This window comes from Macrosteles quadrilineatus, unplaced genomic scaffold (genome assembly GCF_028750875.1).
Source record: "Macrosteles quadrilineatus isolate MER2022 unplaced genomic scaffold, UCM_ALF_1.0 Scaffold_3__2_contigs__length_128488019, whole genome shotgun sequence".
NCBI classification, from domain to species: domain Eukaryota; kingdom Metazoa; phylum Arthropoda; class Insecta; order Hemiptera; family Cicadellidae; genus Macrosteles; species Macrosteles quadrilineatus.
In genome coordinates this window covers 25,717,886-25,733,076 of record NW_026542596.1, presented here as the reverse complement: position 1 = coordinate 25,733,076, position 15,191 = coordinate 25,717,886, and the positions used below count along the sequence as shown (strand labels likewise).

Here is a 15,191-nt window from a genome sequence, read left to right as displayed (position 1 = left end):
CGAAATATACTATTTCAGGTAATTAACACGACAGTAAGTAAGTAATGAAAACTCGCTCAGGTGTAATTGCTAACTGTTGATGCTATTAACTTTACCTTTTCATAATTGTTTAATGTTGATTGAATTTAGCTTAGTTTGTTAATTAATTATGCAATATGAGGAATAATATAGAGTAAAAAGTGTCTTTTCAACCAAAATTTTCGGTAAATGCAATGTAAACTTGTTTATATCGTTCATGATTTATGTTAATGACAAAAGTAGAAAACAACAATCATAAACTTTTTTTCAAGTGTGGGATAAGGATAGATTATAAATATAAATTACCTTTTTAAATATATTCAATGATGATGATGGTTATGATTTATCACCAAACATAGGTCCATAGATTGTTAATCCTGAAAAGTTATTGCATTTTTCTCAAAAATCACAAATTCAAACTTTCATTGCAGAATATAGGTTTATACAGATGTTTTATCTCATTGACCCTGTATTATTGGAAATGTTATAATTGGAAATTTCAAGAGTATTCTGAAAATGACAATAAAATCTAAATACGAACAAGGTTTAGTGCACTTAGGGCCATTGTGTATAATTAGAAATATTTTGAAAAATCTTAATTTGTCTGTGATTCTTTACCTGGGAGGGTATGGAAACCAAAATTTGTGCCATTTTGTCACTAAGAATCACATACACAACACATACATTTCTTACACTAACTTCGTTCCAGCCTGTATAACACGGCATAGGTTGATTACCTAACAAAACTTTGACTGAATTAGCACATGATAAATTATTTAATTGCATTTCAGTCCATCACAACTTCCACTAATCTGATATTTGAGGGAGTTAATTTATCTAATTACCATCAAATTAATCATTTATGGACCAAACTATGCGTTCAAGAGTTATTTCACGGTCTAGTCACAAATTGATCAGCATTGCTCATTAATCAGATTTCTGATTGATGTGTTAATTTGTTTTATTTCCCTGAATATGCTAATTGTGTTTATAAAATTTATCCTGACTTAAGTTAACAGTTGCGGTACCTTAAGTTAAATCATCATACTAATTTTATAAATGTGAAAGTTTCTGTGTTTGTTTGTTTGTTGGTTGAAGTTCAATTACGCTTTAACTACTGGACGGATTGGGCTTAAATTTGGCATGATGATAGCACACATTCCCGATTAACATATAGGCCCATTCTTATCTCAAAAATCCTTTCGGGCTAAGCACCGGTGGCTCTGGTCTTTCCCATGTTAACCTTATGAGTATTCATATTTAAAAGGAATTGAAGAATTTAGTCTGCTGTTTCAACTAAAGTTGGTTCTTACGATAATCAATAGCATTAAAATGTTTAAGGTTTACCGACAGGGTGCAGCACTATTTTTTTGCATTTATGACATCAGCTAATTTGAACTAAACAGCAACAAAAACCTGTGATATAGAATGAGAACTGTCAAAATAGGATTGTTTACAGTTATGTTTACAGTTATGTTTATCTTTTTAATTTAATGAATAATTTGTGATATTGTGCAAATGTTAGATAGTTTATTTTTTCTTTGGTTTAGGTGCATTGGAACATTATGGCTATACGGTAGATGTGTTATACTATAGCATACCGTAAATTTAAAGAACCAAATTTTACCAAACTGTGTCCTCCCCCATTGCAAACACAAAGCTTTCGCAATGAACGTTTTATACTTATATGCCAACCCCGTACGAAGGACGGGTACTCTGCTAGTTGTGTATAAATTTATCAAATTAGCCATTTTATTTATATCTACTTTCACGACAAATGTCAAACAAAAACGTTACGTGCAATTAATTAATAACCTGATCCTCTACTTTTGTTATATTCTTGTTTTTGTGTTCTTCTTCTCCTCCCCCTCCTCGTGTTCCATGTTTTCTTACCACTCTCTTCGCTTCCTTGTTCGACTTTGCGGGTACCATTCTCCTTCTGGACATTTCTGAAGATAATTCATTGGCTTTTATGTTTTATTTTTAGAAGGGTAAAAACCCGTTTCAACATTAAACAAAGTAATTAATGTTCCAAGACAAATTTAATTTGATTTGCACTGAAAGCAACATCATTTTCATAACATGGTTCTTCTTTAGGTACAATCTACAACCTAAAGTAATCATTGACATCCTCTATAATTTATTTCCTATATTTAAACTACGCAGTGGTTTTAACGACTAAAATTGTACATCTTCTGTAGGATTCATTGTACTTATATCTTTCTGTTTCAATCTTTTTGGTACCAATAAATTGATCGTCAAAATCTTAATAAGATTTGATCTTTGGTACCACTGTATCACATTTTCAATTCGAATAGACAATACACTTAAATCTTGAAATTGCTCAAACCTAAGGGCAAAATGGTAGAATATTTTAAGGGAGTAATTGCGTGGGAAATGGAAAGGAAAAGAGTTTACTTAAAAGACTTTCAGTTATGAAGTTTGCACTTTTGGTGAACCACATCAGAAAAGTTTGTATAACAAAGTTCTTGATTTGAAAACGCGACACGCCATTATGAGAACGTTTACAGTTTTTTTTTTAATCAAACTAAATGATCATCTAGTGTTTGATGTACATAAATATCTATTTAGCCTATATTGTTTTGTGTCAAATGTTTCGCTATCGAATCTTTTCTTAGCAAAATAGTTTTATGTTAATTTGTGTGGTTGAATTGGTTGTGAAATTTGAAAGAGTATTACAAAAAAAATAGTGAACGATATATTCAGGATATGGTTGTCATCCTGGATTGTAAGGTATACATTTATTTTGTATGTTTATTAAGTTTATTATTGTAGTTATAAAAGTGTAAAAAAAAGTTCATTTAAAATGATTATTATTTTCTACAAACTAAAACATTTAGGTCGACATAGTAAGTTTTCTTTTGCCTGTGAACATATTTTTAAGTAATAATTGTTAACTAGATAGGATTTGTTATGTATTTAAGTATTTGAGAGGGAGCTGTCTAAACCTTGGACTTCACTATTCATAATTTACCTATCATAGACCTTTGCTGTATAGCTTTATCAATAGTTAGAACCGATCCGGTTCAGGCAACTTAAAGAGATATAAAGGATAGCTCTGCCTCCCAAACTATTACATTTTACTGTTTTTTTGTGTTGTCCTGAATGGTTGCTGGCTATAAACATGTAATTTTTCTTATTTTGTCAAGTCTTTTCTTATGACACCCACGTTTAAAACCTCCTCATGAGAACATCTTAAATGTACATTGACGATCTACAACTTGAAAGCACATAAATACGTCAAATAACACTTATAATACAGTGTTATTTGTAGAAGTATTTGGAGCAGAGCCCTAACCTTCGCCTATTGGGTCTGATGATGATTGGAGGGTCCAATCGAAATCGATCACCACTTACCATATTTTATATGTATTTACAGTCTTGTGAGTAAACAGTATAGGTGTAAATATATTATTATAAGTGTTATTTGACGTATTTTTGTGCCTTCAGGTAATGTAATAACACGTATGATGATGATCAAGAAGTGATCAACAACTTATAATATTTTGTACCTGAATTTCATTGGCAAAAAATGTATTTATTTTTGACCGGTAAGTTACATTTTTTAATACTTTAATTTTCAGCCACAATCTTACGGTTTACGAAACAAATGCTTAATATTGAGGTAGGGATAAATGTCTTAGGGACTTATTTGCACCTTGTACCTAAATATTTATATTATTTATTTTCAATAAATCAATCTGCTTTGAATTCATGTTGCAATTAAAAACCATTTTCAATTAAATCAGTTCATCATTTTATAACATTTAAAATAAAATTTGTGTCTTATATTCAGACCTTAACAAACCTACTTTTTAAATGCTAAATATACAATATTCACTGGGGTTTTAAGTTTTATTTTGCTTTAACCCCACTATGACCTAAAAACATGTAATCTTAACATTGCATAAAATTTAAACAGCTCCAGTGTTGCCACCATCACCTAACTTATGACTTCCTCAACAGCAACACTGCTGCCAACTATATGAGGGTTGTTTTATGTAAGGGCGTAAGAAGTGTGCAGTCACATATTTCACTTGCAGGTAAAGCTTTTCTTACTGTTTCTACCACATCGTCTGACGTAGAATAAGATTTTTCCAAATACGTTTTTTATAGATCAAAAAAGCTTAGCTGAAAAACCTTACATAATATAGTTTAACATTTCAAGAACTAATGACTTTAAAGGAAGGATTTGTTAACTACACATTGTACTTCCTTCAGAAGTTTAAATTATTGTTTATTTCAACTACAAAATAAAACCATCTCCTTAATTAACAAAATTCTATGAATCAAATAAAATCAGAAGTGTATGTGTATGATAATATAATAATAATACCCCCGCCACAGCAAACCTGCAGACTTAGCGAATTTCCATTTGCCTCATTGGATTTACACTAAAATGTCTCCTTAAATATATCACATTTATTCCCTATTTAAATAGAATTAGTTTAACGAGTACTTAGGTTTGCTGCAACAGGGAGGGTAAAAAGGTGTTTTTTTTATGTAAAATGTTAATAGGTACTGTAGTTTAGTTAGAAATTAATGTATTTTCCAAATTTGATCAAAATATGTTCATAAATAACCAAACTACAACAGTTGACTTATTCTCCATAAGAATAACATGGGAATTTTAAAATTACAATTTTTTGAACTTTCTCCGTAACCCGTAGGCGCATAATAACGCTTCAATATACTAAATGATTTGTTTCTTTAAGCTCTACATAATGGTTTGGAAAGTAATTGTGAAATTTTGTTTTTTTAGGGTAAAAATGGGAAAAACCCTATTTTTACCCCATAAAACCCCCTATAAACCCCCGTTCCCATAGTCCGAACATGCTGGTTCGCGAACTCATTCAAGTTTATCCTGCTTTACACCTCTAAACCAAAAATTCGTCAAAATCGGACAAAAATTACTCAAGTTATCGCATCGCGTTCATGGACACACACACACATATATATATATATAAATCTATAAACATTTTAACGAATGGTGTTTTTGGTCTTTGGGTACATCAAAATGAAAAATTAAATCGGTCCCGGGTCTAGGTCTTACCATGCCACCTACGGTAATAGCTTACTTCCCTATAGGGAAATTCGCTAATAATAATAATAATATAAAATACTAACAAATGCTGCAAATAAAGAATATGATTTTTTATTTTATACAAGAGTCATCACCACACACAACAATATATATTTTAAAACATGTTAAATGCATAGACATATAAATGACACTACATCTCCCCTTTCTCATATTCTACTTGTATCTTATTGGTGGTCTGATAGTTCTGCTTGATCTTCTTATTTGATCATCGTTTTGGTTAACATATTAACCTCATCCCACGGTAAACATAATAAGAATCAGCATTCTCTTCTCTTGGTAGGGAAATGAGATGCCATCTGTTTCGTCTTACATCATTCCCATTCCTCAATGATACTATGTAGGACCGAGGAAGATATTAATTGTAGTTTTTATCGTTCCTTTCGCACTTATATCCTTAAACCAACCCCTCTCTCCTACTGCTAAAGGTAGAGGTTCTTTGACGACTCTTCTGGTGTCAACATTTGTCTAAACCCAATGCCTTATTTTCTTATCACAGTTTCTAAAGGATTCCAAACGATGTTTTCCGACCACTTGAAAGTCGTTGGGAGAAAATAAACCATTAAAATAGCTTTAAACTTTTAGCGAATTTCCCATATAGGGAATAAGCTATTACCGTAGTACTCACGGTAAGACCTGGACCCGGGACCGATTTTTTTTTCGTTTTGAGGTCCCTAGAGGTCAAAAACACCATCCGTTCAAATTCATATATATATATATATCTTATAAAAGGCAAAGCCCTCACTGACTGACTGACTGACTGACTGACTGACTGACTCACTCACTCACTCATCACTAATTCTCCCACTTCCCATTTACCTAGGAGGCTGAAATTCGGTACACTGATTCTTTGGGCATTAAATAGGAAAACTAAGTGGTTTTTATTCTGATCGGGCTTTCGGGCTCCGCCCCAGTGGCTCTGGAGTTTCCCATGTTAACCTTATGATTTTTCATATTTAAAAGGAATTAATGAATCTTAACAGCTGTTTCAATTAAACAAGTTAGTTCTGTTCTATGATGTTCAATAGCATTAAAGTTACAGGGATTACCAACAGGGTGCAGCACTATTATTTTTTAAACATCATCATGTTAAAGTAAAAGGTCTACAGTTTCTATAGTCAATGATCTTGATACAGTACAGTAGGAACCCAGCTGTCAAGATCATTGACTATAGAAACTGTAGACCTTTTACTTTAACACAGAAGAAGAAACTGTCCTTTAATGTAAACATCTGTTAAATAAAATTGTGAACAAATAAGAAATTAATCTTTGTTTTGTTTATATTTATGAATCTTTATTTTGTGCAGTGGTGTGACAGGTTAAAAATTAACTTCACACAATTTCAGTGTTTTATTAATTTATTATTTGTTAACAATTTTATTTTTATTGGTTTCTTTTAATTTATTTTTATTTTTTGACATGGATACAAAATTGACAATATTTGGAAAAAATGACTTGCAGTTTAAAGTTATTCGCATGCCTCCAGATGGTTCGTGCCTCTTTCATTCTATATGCTACTCAGTTTATGGAAATAACTTATACAGCGATTACGTAAGAGAGAAAATAGTTAACTATGTCTCTACCAATTGGGCAAAATTCCAAATTTTAACACATGATACTAAAGGGAATAATTATATCTCCCCTGAACACTACCGCCATGAGATGCTGAAACCATCGACTTACGGATCAGCATGTGAGTTGATTGCCGCATCTGAATTCTATCACTGCATATTCAGAGTATACCATGATGGTCATTTACTGCAGAGCTTTGGTGTTGAGGGAACAGCAACTGAGTATCATATACTGTTCTCTGGTAATCTCAGTAGTGGACACTTTGATGTTCTTGAGCCAACTCATAACACTGAAAATGATCATGACTCATCGACAAAGTTCAATATTGTCCTTGAAACTAACCATCAAAAGGCACCAGAAATTCCACCCAAACCGTATCGGAAAACAGTTTCACAATGCACTGAAGATGAAGGTGTGAACTTTGAATACAGCATAGAACAACCTAAAGTTAAACGGTTAAAGCAAATTGCAACTTCACAACCTGTTGAAACTTCCATCAGGATAAGTCACATTAGAGACATTTTACATGATGAAAAAGAACTAGGCCTACTTGAGCATGTAAATCAAAAAACAAATATTTTTCAGTCTTATGACAGTTACTCGGAAAATATTGAACAACCCGAAAATACAGCTAAACAAGATAAAGTAAAATCAAAAAAGAAACGAACCAAGCGGAAAGGGCATTTTTCAATTACGCCACGTTTAAAACAACTGCGTGATGCTGCAGCTAAATATAAAATAACACACCCAGAAGTCAACAAAGCTGCTGTGGCGAAATACACTCAGCAAAACCCGGAAGTCAATCGTGCGGCTGTTGCCAAGTATACTCAGCAAAATCCAGAAGTTAATCGAGCGGCTGTTGCCAAGTATACTCAGCAAAATCCAGAAGCACACCGAGTAGCTGTCGCAAAGTATACTCAGCAAAATCCAGAAGCACACCGAGTAGCTGTCGCTAAGTATACTCAGCAAAATCCAGAATCACACCGAGTAGCTGTCGCTAAGTATACTCAGCAAAATCCAGAAGTACACCGAGTAGCTGTCGCAAAGTATACTCAGCAAAATCCAGAAGCACACCGAGTAGCTGTCGCAAAGTATACTCAGCAAAATCCAGAAGTACACCGAGTAGCTGTCGCAAAGTATACTCAGCAAAATCCAGAAGCACACCGAGTAGCTGTCGCAAAGTATACTCAGCAAAATCCAGAAGCACACCGAGTAGCTGTCGCAAAGTATACAAAAAATAAACCTGAAGTGAACCGGGCTGCTGTTTCAAAATATGATAAAAATCATGAAAAGCGCCAGCAGCGTAAAAACAAGACGTGGTCTGCAAACGCAAACTCTGGATTCCAATATGACCCTAATATTTGTTATGAATCAGATAAAATCATTTCGTTAGGACCCATGGAAGTTTTATGCAATCATTGTAAAGCTCTAAAATGGAAAAACGAATCCAACGGATTGTGTTGTGACAGTGGAAAAGTTTGTATTAACCGCCTTGAAAAACGACCTGAACCTCTTCACAGCCTCATTGTCGGTGGTCATCCCGAAAGTGAACACTTCCTCAGCAACTCTAGAAAGTATAATAGTGCTTTCCAAATGACGTCCTTTGGAGCTAAACAAATTGTTGAAAGCGGCTTTATGCCTACATTTAAGGTACAAGGACAAGTATATCATTTAATTGGTAGCCTGCTACCTTCATCAAACAGCGATGATCATCAGTTTTTACAGCTTTATTTTATTGGCGATGACAATAAGGAAACAACTGCACGCTGTGACAAGGTCCCAGGAATCAAACCAGCATTAGTCCACATGATTCAAAACATGCTTCATAATTTTAATACTTATGTTATGGACTTTAAATGCGCTATTGAAAATATGTCAGAAGATAGTAGGCAATTCCAAGTCGTCATTCATGCTGATAAAAAACCTACTAATGCCCACAGGGGCAGGTACAATGCACCGGTATCAGGAGAAGTTGGTGCAGTGATTGTTGGCCAAGAGTTTGGAAAGAGAGATATTTTAATTAAGGGTAGGGACAATAAACTTCAGCGCATTTCAGAAACGCACAGGGCTTACGATGCTTTGCAGTATCCTCTAATGTTCTGCTACGGTGAAGATGGCTATTCCATATCCATTTCTCAGTGTGACCCTGATACAAAGACTCATTTGCAGAAAACAGTTTCTGCTGCAAGCTATTATTGTTTTCGGTTAATGGTTTTAAGTGAAGAAATAAATTACTTGCATCATTTCCGTGGCTTACTTAATCAGTTCATGGTTGACATGTACGCCAAAATTGAAACCGAGAGGTTAAACTTCATTAGAAATAATCAGAAAAAACTTCGGGCTGAAAACTACGTTCACTTAAAAGATGCCGTCGGGAAAGGTGACACAAATCCAGAAGACCTAGGACAAGCAGTGATCTTGCCTTCAACATTCACTGGTGGGGCGCGGTACATGCACGAGCGGACACAGGACGCCATGACCTACGTGCGGCACTATGGAAGGCCAGATCTGTTCATCACATTTACGTGTAACCCTAAGTGGGATGAAATATCTGAAAATCTGTTTGATGGACAAAAGCCTCAGGACCGCCATGATTTAATCAGTCGTGTATTTCACCTTAAAGTAAAATCCATGATTAATTTACTAACAAAGGTTGGCATTTTTGGGCCCAGCTTATGTTTCATGTACACCATCGAGTGGCAAAAGAGGGGACTGCCCCATATCCTTCTATGGCTGAAAACCAAAATCAAGCCTGAAAAAATCGATCAAGTTATTTGCGCTGAGATACCAGACCCTGAAACAGATACAAAACTCCACAACATTGTTAAATCCACAATGATTCATGGCCCTTGTGGTGACTTAAACAAGAAATCACCGTGCATGGTGAAAGGATCGTGTAGCAAACAATACCCTCGACCTCTTCTTAAAGAAACTCAGACTGGGGATGATGGTTACCCCAAGTACCGCAGACGAGCCTCAAATGACGGTGGACATACAGTCAAAATTAGCAACATGACTCTGGACAATAGGTGGGTAGTGCCCTACAATCCTGTACTTTCCCGTACATTCAACGCACATATCAATGTAGAATATTGTAATTCTGTTAAATCAATAAAATATGTTTGTAAGTATGTAAATAAAGGAAGTGACCAGGCAGTGTTCTCTTTAAGTGACCAACTTGACGAAGTGACTCGGTATGAATCAGGGCGTTACATAAGCAGCTCCGAAGCAGCTTGGAGAATATTTTGTTTCCCTATACATGAACGCTTCCCTCCAGTATTTCACCTTGCTGTACATCTCGAAAATGGGCAAAGAGTCTACTTTACATCAACTAATGTCACTGATAGAGTCAATAACCCAGCTAAAACCACTCTTATTGGGTTTTTTGAACTGTGCCAGCATGATGACTTCGCTAAAGGTCTTCTGTACTGTGAGGTTCCAGCATACTATGTATGGAAATCCAACAAGTTTGTAAGAAGGAAGCAAGGACTTCCTGTGCAGAGCCACGTTGGAATAAAAAAGGACCATGTCTTAGGAAGGGTATACACTATACACCCAAACAATTTTGAATGCTACTACCTCCGGATTTTACTACACGAAGTCAGAGGGCCCACGTCATTCGAATATCTCAAGACTGTTAGAGGGGTTGTTCATCCAACATTTAAGGCAGCTTGCAGCGCGCTTGGGTTACTCGAGGACGACTCTCACTGGAATCACACACTAGAGGAAGCTTCCCTTTCAGATTCCCCTTATAAGATCCGTGAGCTGTTAGCTACCATGCTGGTGTTTTGTCGAGTAGGGAACCCCATGGAACTATGGGATAATCATAAAGAGAGTTTGGCGGATGATATAAGGAGGTCAGTAGGTAAAGATTGTGATGATGTTGAGCAAGCTATGGACATTGTTTACAACAGGTGTATGGTTTTGCTTGAAGAGTTGGTTTATTCGATTTCTGGAAACTCACTCAAACATTACGGCCTTCCTACCCCATCACGTGAGCATAGTGTGACAACCAACCGAGAACTTCTAAGGGAACTCAATTATGATGTAGCCCAACTATCTGATGCAGTTGCTGTAAATGCCGCAAAATTAAATCAGGATCAACATAAAGTTTACAAGGAAATCACAAGTAGTATTACATCAGAATTAGGGCAACTCTTTTTCCTGGATGCTCCTGGTGGAACAGGTAAAACATTTGTAATCAATTTATTACTGGCCAAAGTGAGAAGTGAAAGGAAAATCGCTATCGCAGTTGCTTCCTCAGGCATAGCAGCAACATTGCTTGATGGGGGAAAAACCGCACACTCCGCTTTCAAGATACCTCTTAATTTGAACCACACAGAGACACCAATGTGTAACATATCAAAGCAATGCAGCCTAGCACAAGTACTGAGAGAAACTCAATTAATAGTGTGGGATGAGTGTACCATGGCCCATAAAGGAGCTATCGAAGCATTGGACAGAACACTCCGTGACTTAAGAAATTGTAACCATCTGATGGGCGGTATCACGGTTCTCCTGGCTGGCGATTTCAGGCAAACTCTGCCTGTAGTGCCCCGTGGAACCCGCGCTGATGAGGTCAAAGCGTGTCTCAAGTCATCTTATTTATGGCCTAAAATAAAAATGCTGACATTGAGGGTTAACATGAGGGTTTACCTGAATGGTGATTTGGATAGTGAAGAGTTTTCAGCCCTAATCTTACAGATAGGAGATGGGAAGGTGTCGGAGGATAGTGATGGGAAATTTTGTATCCCTCAAAGTCTCTGTTCTGTTGTTCACGATTTAAAATCACTGATCAGTAAGACATATCCAGGTATAAATGATGAAGAGAGTCACAGCCTGGCATGGTTACAGGAGAGAGCAATTCTAACACCAACAAATGAATCTGCAAATGGTATAAATCTGTCATTGTTAGAGCAACTACCTGGAGAAATGTCAAGATACGAGTCAGTGGACTCAGTTGTCGAGGCAGAAGATGCTGTTCACTATCCAGTGGAATTTCTACATTCCCTTAATCCACCAGGGATACCCCCTCATCTTCTTTTTCTAAAGATTGGTTCCCCCATTATGCTTCTCCGGAATTTGAATCCACCTAAACTTTGCAATGGGACCAGGCTACAGGTGAATGTTTTACACAAACATGTGATAGAAGCAACTATATTCACAGGCGTTGGCCAGGGAAATACTGTTTTCATCCCACGAATACCGATGATCCCGTCAGACCACCCCTTTCAATTCAAGCGACTGCAGTTCCCTGTAAAGGTGTGTTACGCGATGACCATCAATAAGGCACAGGGGCAGAGTTTAAAGATGGCAGGCGTGGATCTAAGGAATGACTGCTTCTCCCATGGACAGCTATATGTCGCGTGCTCGCGAGTCAGTTCTCCAGACAGCCTGGTCATCCTCCAACCAGAAGAAAGGACAAAGAATATTGTTTACGAAGAAGTTCTTAGTAAATAAAGAGAAAACACTTTTCAAAACACTTAAAGTTCTATTTATCTGTATGAATAGTAAGTAAGAGTATGGATAAGAATTAATGAAACCTACACTGACTAATACAAATTGCATATTTTTATTAATTATTATTCAGTAAATGAAAATTTTAATTCTCTAATAAATTTGTACAAATTTATACGGGGCGAAGCCCGCGGGTAACAGCTAGTATATATATATATATATTTATATATATATATATATATATGTGTCCGTTAGCGCGATAACTCGAGCAAAAATGATCCGATTTTGATGAAATTTGGTACAAACGTGTAAACCTACGTTTATTCAAACGAGTTCGCGAACCAGCATGATCGGACCATGGGAACGGGGGTTTATGGGGGCTGTTATGGGGTAAAAATGGGTTTTTCCCATTTTTGACCCAAAAAACATAAAATTTTGCAATTTCTTTCGAAACTATTTTGTAGAGCTTCAAAAAACAAATAATTTAGTATATTGAAGCGTTATAATGCGCCTAATGGTTACGGAGAAAATTCCAAAAAATTGTAAATTTAAAATTCCCATGTTATTCTTATGGAGAATAAGTAAACTGTTGTAGTTTGCTTGTTTATAAACATATTTTGCCCAAATTTGGAAAATGTTTTTATTTCTTACTAACTATTAACATTTTACATAAAAAACACTTTTACCCTCCCTGTTGCAGCAAACCTAAGTATGTTTTAAACTGATTCCATTTAAATAGGGAATAAATGTGATAATTTTAAGGAGACATTTTAGTGTAAATCCATTCAGGGAAATGGAAATTCGCTTAGTCTGCAGGTTTGCTGAGGCGGGGGTATTTTTAAAATGCTGTTATAGCAACAGTTTTAAAAGAACAAAATTTAAAAAACTATCTTGTAAAACAATTATTTTTTCCTACAATCACCCGACAAAGTGGGCTTCCTTGCCCTGATTATAGTACAGAAATCTGTTAATTGCTGCATTTACTTGCTTTGCCGCACAGTTTTTACTTTTCACACACCAGTATTCCAACCAAAACACAAAACAGCGTGCTTTTATACTGCACGTAATCCGTGTACGCTTAGAAATAGGTTGGTAACACGTGTTCAAGGGTTTTCTTGAAAAAGTAACACGGTAACACCTAAAGATACTACGGCTACGATCAGCTGTTGCAGTGTCTCCCATTTTGTTCAACGCTTGGATTTATCCACGAATACTAGAAAAATTGTAAAGAAAAATAAAAACAACTCCCTCCTACTACTTTTATATATTTAAATATTGTATTTAAATATATTTGCTCCTTGCAATGCTCTCAAATGAATCTTTACAAATGTTGGTTGCCCCTGGGTTGGAAGAACTCCAGAAAATAAAAATATCAGACAGAGCTTTTTGGCAGTGGAAGCTTGATGTTATTGAAAAAATATGAGTGGGCCCTGCAAAATATAAATATTCCCAAAAGGTCCTTAGGGGACGCCCTTGGCACTGTTTGTAGTTCTTCCAAAAAAGTAATACCTTTAATGAGAGCAATTTACCAGTCTTAATTCTACACCGAATTTACTTGCTCACTACTACACTAGTGTTTAGTGTTGCACTTAAAAGGTGAATCTTTTGTAGTGGCCTATTATTTACTGAATTACCTTTTGTTTACCAATTTGATACTATAGCATATAATAAAGAACTACCAGGTTATTGAGAACTAAAAGTGAGTACAATTTGATTTATTAAGCATTATTTAAGATTTACAATGATTCCAGTTTGACAGTTTCTGATTGTGTGGTGCAATATAAAAATATGACCTTGAGTGACACAATCAGACGGAATTGATCTGTCTGAGAATGTTGAACGGATTTATTCAAAGGGGAATATTTGGCGCGGTTTCACACCGATCTCGAAGGTGTCAACGGAGGAGTGGTATTTAATTTAATTTGAGACGACCAGTGCCAAACAAGTCCTGTTCGTTGGCCAACGATGTAAATATGAAGGTCGATTCTCGAAGGTCAACTGATTAAACAGTATTGCGTTTAATCGTAATAATATTTACTGGAACGTTGCTTATTGTTTTATAGCTAATTTGGCACTTTGGCGGTTCGTCTATATGCAAACTGGCACAGCCTCCGATAACACTTCCCGATTCAGCCGAACCAGCAACCTAATCCCTCCTTTGATATTAAATGATTCCCCCAAATTAAAATGCTGATTGTGACACTCTGTAACGAATTGTACTTTTAATAATGACTCTGTGCAAAATTCAAATACTATATAAAAATATTACAAAGCAACTCTGAATTACCCTATAAAAACATTTTCATATATTTATTCTTAATACTATAGAAATATCACAGTCTAATAAATAAAGCGGATTGCAACAATATGAATGGATTTAAAAATCAACAAATTGTGATCGAACCTATGAACATGTGCTTATTCTACATGAATTGACAAAACAAGACAGGAAAATTTACCAAAGTGCGACTCACTGAAAATCTCAATTTAACAAATAAATACACAAAATTACTTACAGTTTGGACGTCCACAAATATAACACAAAGGGGAAAGGATGGGAAAACGTAACTAGCCGGTATACTACAACACGCGATCAATTGAACTCGTGAATCGTTTGAGAAATTTTCAAATGGCGGACTGCGTTTGGCCGGTAACGAACTTTTGCACTTTTTGACAAAAACACTGATTCTAATTTCCGATCGCGAGGCAATTATATCCCTTAGGGATATAGGCTGAACGACTTTAAGGAAATTTAAGATTGGCCGACCAAACGCCGCGAAATGAATTTAATTTCCACGAACGATAAACAATTTTACCGAACTAGCTACGATGAGACTTGGGTAAGGACTGAGTACTGATTTAAACAGATGGCCGCCCGGCTAAACCTTATCCCCTCTCCGTCTTTAGTGCGTGGTGCATTCTGGTCTATACTGATCTATTGTTGAAACCAGCTGACTGTTCTTCGCATTAACCTGTATTGATTTGTTGCCTTTTACAACAAAATCGGTACAAAATGCCCCCT

General features: G+C 35.8%; 1 protein-coding gene across 1 annotated transcript; it reads left to right on the top strand.

The window, feature by feature from the left end:
* Positions 1-6,802: 6,802 nt before the first annotated feature.
* LOC128989054 (uncharacterized) lies at positions 6,803-12,172 on the top strand. The gene has a single exon (XM_054410910.1). It carries the CDS (start codon positions 6,803-6,805, stop codon positions 12,170-12,172), a length of 5,370 nt encoding a protein of 1,789 aa, XP_054266885.1.
* The last annotated feature ends 3,019 nt before the right edge of the window (positions 12,173-15,191 follow it).

Excerpts from the sequence above, each read along its gene's own strand:
- LOC128989054 (XM_054410910.1), top strand. The coding sequence starts at position 6,803 with ATGCTGAAACCATCGACTTACGGATCAGCATGTGAGTTGATTGCCGCA.